The sequence below is a fragment of the Taurulus bubalis genome (assembly GCF_910589615.1).
Source record: "Taurulus bubalis genome assembly, chromosome: 4".
NCBI lineage: Eukaryota > Metazoa > Chordata > Actinopteri > Perciformes > Cottidae > Taurulus > Taurulus bubalis.
The window spans coordinates 25,883,858-25,891,680 of record NC_136592.1 but is presented as its reverse complement, the minus strand read 5'-3'; the positions used below and the strand labels follow the sequence as shown (position 1 = coordinate 25,891,680).

The 7,823-nt window shown below is 41.2% G+C and overlaps 1 protein-coding gene across 1 annotated transcript; it reads left to right on the top strand.

The window, feature by feature from the left end:
- Positions 1-3,074: 3,074 nt before the first annotated feature.
- On the top strand, positions 3,075-5,228 carry LOC306735000 (immunoglobulin superfamily containing leucine-rich repeat protein 2-like; the record flags this gene model as incomplete). Its single annotated transcript, XM_079216417.1, has 1 exon — positions 3,075-5,228. The coding sequence occupies one exon, from the start codon at positions 3,075-3,077 to the stop codon at positions 5,226-5,228; it is 2,154 nt and encodes a 717-aa protein (XP_079072543.1).
- Between the last annotated feature and the right edge of the window lie 2,595 nt (positions 5,229-7,823).

The window sequence follows — 7,823 nt, the reverse complement described above, 5'->3', positions numbered from 1 at the left end:
TGTTGTGTAATATGCACAACTGAGGCAATAAAGAGCTCACATACAAAGAGAGTTTTGAGTTTTATAATCTTATTTGCAAACGGGCACAGTCAACTATCAACAACGTCTCAAGCTTGGAGAGCCCTAGAGTCCTAACAGAAAGATACTTATATACAAATAATATGTGGCATAGAATGTAATCCATCATCTTGAGTCAAACAGCCTGCCGCTGCATCTTACATCAGTTCAAAGTAAGGACAGTTTAGCCTTTTGTACTGCAGACAGAGAAATAATTGTATTTTTCAGTACGGACCGTACAGTGTCAAATTCTAGTATTCATTTTTGGTTAATATTTGTATTCTGGTTACTTGAATATGTTTCCTTTTTTTTCACTCTCATTTTGTACTGTCTGTCTGAATGTACCCATATTCACTCTCTATCTGACTACTCAGTTTTAGTGCCTTTCTCTTTAAGCTCCCCACCTGAATCAGCTCAGTCTGTGCTGATTAGCTTGCAAGGAAAACATATGGTGCACCTTTGCAAATGTATAGTTCCCAAGTTGTGGGTGGCCACAAAATACATGACTGGGTTGTCTTATTTCACAATTTGTGGGTTGGTAGTCACTCCAGACACCCACATGTTCACAAGCAAGTTCTTCATGACATGTTCCCTTTAAGACAGTTCTGCTCTTATACAGTATACATGACATATTTCTAAATGTTCCAGCATTTGTAACATACATATGGGGAGCAACACGTTTTTGCCAAGTAGCAGGTTAATTAAACCAACCACAGTCAAAGCTGTGTTTATTTAGTTGAATACTGAATCACTGCCGGAACCCTTAAATGTTAAAATATGAATAAAGTCTCATATAGTTTGTATTTTTTGCTTTTTGTAATCCTTGGTACTATATTTATAAAACGTTGTAGTTTACTTTGTATTAACAGTTATTGTTATTTGTATGAGTTATATTTCTGTTTGAAATAATACATGTTACTACTGTTACTATTATCATTAATATTGTTATTATTTGTATCTGAGGCAACAATCAGTCCTGTAAACAGTTAAATGTCGTTTCCCCTTTAATTCTTTTTTTTTTCTTTTTTTGTGGAAACGTCAACGTTCAGAGCTGTGATGAGGGGAGGAGAGGGGAGGAGATGGGGGAGATAACTCAGTAAGACAAACAATCACCGACAGCAGAAACTCCGCAGCGGACACACATCTCTTCACCATGTAAGCGGACACACACGCAGGACAACGGACTCGGCTGCATCCTCAAACTTGAAACCAGCATGCATCCTGAGCGGCTTCTGACTGGAAACACCGACTGACGTATTCTCTGCAGAGATTTAAAAAAACAAAACAATATGCAGGTAAGCTTGTCACCCAGCTTTAGTCTCCTAGCGCGAAGGTGAGGGATCTTCTTTCCTTTCTGCATCAATTATTCACGCGCGACCCTGCATATTGTTTTGCATGCGTCGAGGTCTTTTTTGTTGTTCTTGTTGATGTGCGGATTGAACTTTGGTGTCATCGCGTCAGATTGCATTGCCAGTCATGATGTTTGGTTTCGTGGATGGATAGAAAGAGTGGGTTCCAGCGGTTTGCATGCCACCCAGCAGACTGTAAACAAACAGAGCGGACCGGCGGCTGCCTTTCAGCACCAAGGACAGAGCACAGGAGGCAGCTGCGCAGTTTGATACCAGAAGCTTCTCCCAATGACAGATACAGATTCACCGTTTCCCCTGTGCATTACACACGCACTAATATTAATGTATCAACCAAGTGCTTCGTCAGAGCTTCAGCTGAACTAACATCTGAATGTATGCACCAGTGTTTTCTCTCTTTCCCCAGACACCACAGGGTGTGTGGGTGTATTTCTCTGTCTGACAGGAGCACACGTTGTCACTTGTCAGCACAAGAGAATAAGAATCACATCAAAATGTCAACTGAAGAATTACTGGGTGTGAGGATGAGCTAATACATATGAGTCAGTCCTTTAATTATGTGGCCCAGATTCACAATCTGTGCAGCTTATAACATTTTCTATCTTTATACTTAAAAAGAAAACATCAAGAAGAGCCCCAGGGGATATTTTTTTAAGGACAGACAGCATAAAATAGGAAAAATGACAGTAAGGAATTCAGGATGATAATATTACGTAGATCGATGCAAACATATATGACAAATATGGATCTGGGGAGACATCAAACAGGTGAAAGGTTGCTAAATAGACCACAGCGGGAAACAGCAAAAGTAGCTGCTCTCTTTCTTCTCCAGTAAGTAGGTCAGTTTTATCCTGCAGAGAAAAGATCAATTGGACAAAAGTGTTTTTAAAAACCTGACTGAGATTTCTCAGTATCGTGAAAGGGAATGTATGTTGGTTTCCTGGGCTCAAAGAAATCAAGAATTTCCTTCAAAGATTTGTCGGTAAAATCTCTTTCCAGAATCAACTTTCTTCTTGCTCTGGATAATCCACAGACATCACCGCTAGGAGTTCAATCACAGCATGTCCAATAATTATTATGTTGTTCAATCAACACTGGAGATATTCATACTCAGATATGTTTGGGAATTGAGTGCCATTTCTCTTCTGCTCTGACTGAAAATGCTGATCATTGGAGAGCATGTTTTTCTGAATTTAGCTGAGCAGCTGGCTGAACGTCTGGCTGATGCTCTAGTCTGCCTTGCAATGCACCTGCAGAATGGCACACACTGTTTAAATGGTACTGGTGCAAGACTATAAATCAATTGATACATCAGACACATATCTGCAAAAGCTCCTTGGTTAGATTATTTGTGAGAGTATATAATGGTTTTAACTCCCTGGGACCAGCTAATCATTGAGTACCTAAAATATGAGCAAAGTATGATTCTGAAAATGAGCATGATTTGACACTGGGACTGAAAAATGTGATTCTTACTCTGTTTGGAGGCAGTAGACTATAGCTCTGACACTTCTGTGCTTATTTTTCTTTCGCCAAAACCTGTGTGGTATTTTTTTATTTTAAATTGCAATTATTTTACTTTTCTTTTTGTATCAAGTTTAATCCACTAATTGGTTGCTGGACTGTGACACTGTTTTACAGGAGCAGAAAATGGCTGCCGCAGACATCCTCTGCTTCACTTTGTGGCTCACCTCAGTCTTCACCACTGGACTTGGATGCCCGGAGCTCTGCACCTGCTCAGATAGAAACGGACGCCATTTTGCTGAATGCTCCTACAAAGACTTAGTGGAAGTCCCGGACGGTTTGCCTCCTAATGTGACGACAGTGAGTCTGTCCGCTAACAAGATCACTTTGATACCAACGGGGATCTTCGACAATGTCACCCGGGTGACGTCGCTGTGGATGTCCCACAATGAGATCGTCTCCATCGAAGAAGGGACCATCGCGCCTTTGGTTCATCTGCGTAACTTTGACATCAGCCACAACATAATTGTAGACTTTCCTTGGGAGGATCTGCAGAACCTCACGGTACTGCAGCTGTTGAAGATGAACCACAACGAGATGGTCCACCTGCCGAAGGACGCCTTCACCAACCTCAAAGACCTGAGGTCCCTCCGACTCAACAATAACAAATTCATAACTATAACTGAAGGGACGTTTGACAGTTTGGTGTCTTTGTCCTACTTGCAGATTTATAAAAATCCTTTTGCGTGCACCTGCTCCCTCGACTGGCTCAGAGACTGGATCTTAACAACTACTATCTCAGTCTCCGAGCAGAATCTGATCATCTGTTCAACTCCACAGAAACTGAGAGGGGAAGTGATCGGAACATTGCTTGAGTCAAAGTGCACAGGCACAAATGTGACGATACGAACCGAGTCACATATTCATAACACGACTTTCTATGAAGGGAGCGCATTGGTCTTGACCTGTGAATTCACAGGAAACCCAAACCCTCTGGTAATGTGGAGTATTCGCAGCAAAAGTCAGAAGCAAGAGCTGGTTTTGTCCTTCACGGAGGATGACTCGGCAGAATCAAACGAGGACTCCTTACCGTCTTATAATCCCATCAAAGTCTTTAATAATGGGACTCTTATTATTTCACACCTCAGGAAGGAAGACGGCGGCAACTACAGCTGCTCGGCCACTAACGAGTTTGGAAGAGCAGAGGATTCAGTGTCAGTTGAGGTGGTGGCTTCAACTAAACCAACACCTACCAAACAAAAGACCACAACACCTACCTTCACAAAAACACACCCATTTGTACAGCGAACAACACACAGAACATCTATTTTGGACTCTGTGCATCTCCATGATTTAAAGAGAAAAGGCATGATGAAAATTGGGCCCACTTTCCCACCCACTGCGGAGAGCAAGTCTTCTGAGGATGCAAAAACATATCCATCACGAACAAGTACCTGTGGCTTGACGGCTAACACGAGATACATTTCTAGCCACGTCTTTAACGGGAGTTTGGATGATATCAAGCAGTACACATTTGACTTTGGAGTCATTGCGTTAGCGGTATCAGAAACGGAGGCAACAGTCCGGCTGAATCCTTTTCTCATACCCAGGCACAACAGCGCCAATCAGGCGGCCGCCAACACCGCCGCATCTGATGAGCGCTCCAACATTGACAGTGAAGAGCGTAGCGGCCTTTCAGACGTCTCCGAAAAAGTCAATTCCAATGGATTGTATCTGTGCATCACTGCCGACCGCAAACACTCAGCGGTGCAGTGGTCGAGGATCAAAGAGGGAGTCAACACGTATCTGTTCAGCGGTTTGCGCCCCGGCACTAACTACTCGCTGTGTCTGACCTACAGAGGGGAGGACTGCGAGGTCCAGGTGCTGTTCACCACCAGGAGGAGGGTACCTAACCTGCTCATCATCATCTCCGTCAGCATCTGCCTCCTCACCGTGTCCACTGTGCCTCTCCTCGGTGCAACGTGCTTCCACCTGGTGTACAAATACCGCAGCAAGACCTACAAGCTGATCCTGAAGGCCAAAGGCCAGTACCACATGGAGAGGAATCTCACCGCCAACTTTAACATCTGCGCACCTCACACCGAGTCGCGGAGGAAGATTAATGGCAGCCAGCTGGACGAGGAGGAGGGGGAGATGGAGAGCAGGGACGGAGAGAAAGAGGCGGATACAGAAGAGAGTATCATGACTGAGTCCTTTTCTTTGTCTCAGTGCCGGGGGAATTTAGACAACTGTGAGGTTGGATCAGAGTATAGTGATAGGTTGCCTTTGGGAGCTGAAGCAGTGAATATTACAAGCAGCTGCACATATCCAAATCAGTAGTGTTTAACATAATTTCCTTTTTGCCTATAGTTTTGAAGCCTTGTGTTTGTCGGATCACCGGGAAGCGACTTGTCAATCACAAGGTAGCCAGGCCCTTAAGCTTACTCTGCTTTATTGTCTAATTTACTCTAAATGGGAGCATAATTTACTAAATTAACGCAATGCTGTATTGAAGAAGTCTTGTCACAATCGATTGATACCATAAACACATATTTTCAATGTTTTCTGAGTTAATAAATCCAGTAAGAAGTAGAGTCATTTCCCCATAGACATCTATACAATCGGACTTCTTTTGGCAAACGAGAGGAACCGCCCCCTGGTGGTCCTTTGAAAGAATGCAAGTTTAAGGCACTTATGCATTGGCTTCACTCTTCAGACTCACAGGCTACATCCACCTCTTTTAACAGTCTATAGGTAAAACAGAATTTTAGGTTTAGGTTATCTTTCTTCTTTCAAAGGCAGCCCAGACATATTGCTTTGTTCCACCTTTATCAGACTCAAAAGACACTGACTTGCTTTTCTTGCGGAGATGCATTATTCAGTCAGTCACTAGACAGGCTACCAGCAGCAATGCATTGTCAGTGGATGTTTTCCAGAGAAGCGTTTCAGTGAAAGCTGCAGGCCTGTCCACGTTAACCTTGTTACACATATTTTTTGGGGAGCTGGAAGTATCACAGCTTGTTTTCCTCCTTTCAAAATAGACAATTTGCTGCATTCATGTCCACTTCTGAAAAAACAACTTCCATAAACAACACTAGAATGCAAAAAGACAACCAGCTTGTGTTCAAGAGAGAGAAACTGGCTATCAAAGTAGAAACAGGTGGCACAACATTCAATGTCTGTGCCACACACTCAATGTCAAACAGCTTTCAATGTCTGTGCAACTTCATAACATAAAGTAAAATAAATATTAAGATGTCATTGGTGATGTGTTTCAGCGCGAGGCCTTCCTCAGAGCATGAGTAGTGTTTAAACCAATTGTTTCAAGATTAAAGGAAATACACTTATTTGCTTTGGAAACAGAGAGTTAGATGATAACATAAATACAACTCTTACATTTGTCAAGTAAATATGCATCTCCAGCCAGTTAGCTTAGCTTAGCACAAAGACTAGAAACAGGGGTAAACAGCTAGCTTACTAACAGCATTAGTTGGCTTTCTAAAAAGCACATAGAGTGCACAGCTTTACCACAGCTGCGCAATTCTCTTTTATTTGAATGATAGAAGATGCAAAGAATTTTAAAAGTGCATCTGGATCCAGATCTGCACCAAATTACACTTAGTGAGAGACAATCATGGGATACATGAACCAGATACAATATTAAGAAATCTCAATGGTCATGTTATTTGGACCAGCTATCTGCAGAATGTCAGTAAACTTTGAAATATCCAGGCTTGGGGTGTAACAAAATAAATGTAATGGTGTTACATCGCACATGTGCACAGCTTACTATGACACAAGTCTCACTGGTGGACATTTGACCTTTATCTTTGTATTTAAAGCAGAAAAGGGCAACACCATAACAGTACAGTGCAAGTTATCGCAAAGCAGGATGGTTTGCACACTTTCCAGTTCATCAAGATTATTCTTTTTAATGAGAGGCATCCCAGCGGGAAAACACTTAAAATCTCTGGTTGGCTAACAAAATACAGGACAAACCAGGTTAATAACATTTTATTTATATGGATACGCTGCTGCTCGAAGTTAAAATCAGGGGGTACTAATGTGGCAAATTATTCAAGTCCAGGGAAGCATTAGTATTTTCACAGCTGAAAGACATAACATGCACTTTATTGTGATGTTGTTCCCCTGTACTGTTTTAATTACAAAATAATGGCAAAATTACATATTTTTCTTTGCACTTGTCTTTCGTGTTGAGGTAATCCAAAAGAAATGTAATCAAGATACTTTAACATTGTGATACTTGGATTTGGTTGTCCATTTTTAACAGATATTCAGTCATTTTATCGAAATACCTATTTGAAGTAAGCCTCCCAGCCCTGGAAGTAAAACAATTAAATTCAGCAAACAAGAGCTTTTAGTCCAGTTTGTCAGTGAGATATCGATCTTACAGCTGCAAAATAATTTTGTAGCAAAGTGGCTTGAATTAATTGAAACCTGAAATAAACAATAAATTAGTTTATTTTAGTAGTAGTAGAAAAATAATACAAAAAAGTATCACTGTACACATATTGCCTCTGTCTATTTATTAAGATCATATTTCTTAAAAACCTGAAGCTAATGAGTGAAAAGAAGAGCACACAAAATTTGTTCCTGATTTCTGCCAACTGGTGTCCAGATGAGAACTATCGAGGTTTACGTGTAAAACCAAATGTAACAAAGCTTGTGTCATGTGACATGCATTGCAAAATGACTAGGGCAAGTGACAACTAGATATAAGTATAAATGGGCTGACTGTTACTCAAATATACTATAATTGTGCTGTTGTATTAGAAGTGCAGTAACTTGAAAATACAGAAACGTAATCCTCTCATACGAGTTTAAATGTTTAGAAAAAACTGTGTTGTTTCAAAGAGAAAAACATATGAGGATAACTGTTGTTGAACAAAACTATACACTATACACGATTTCTCG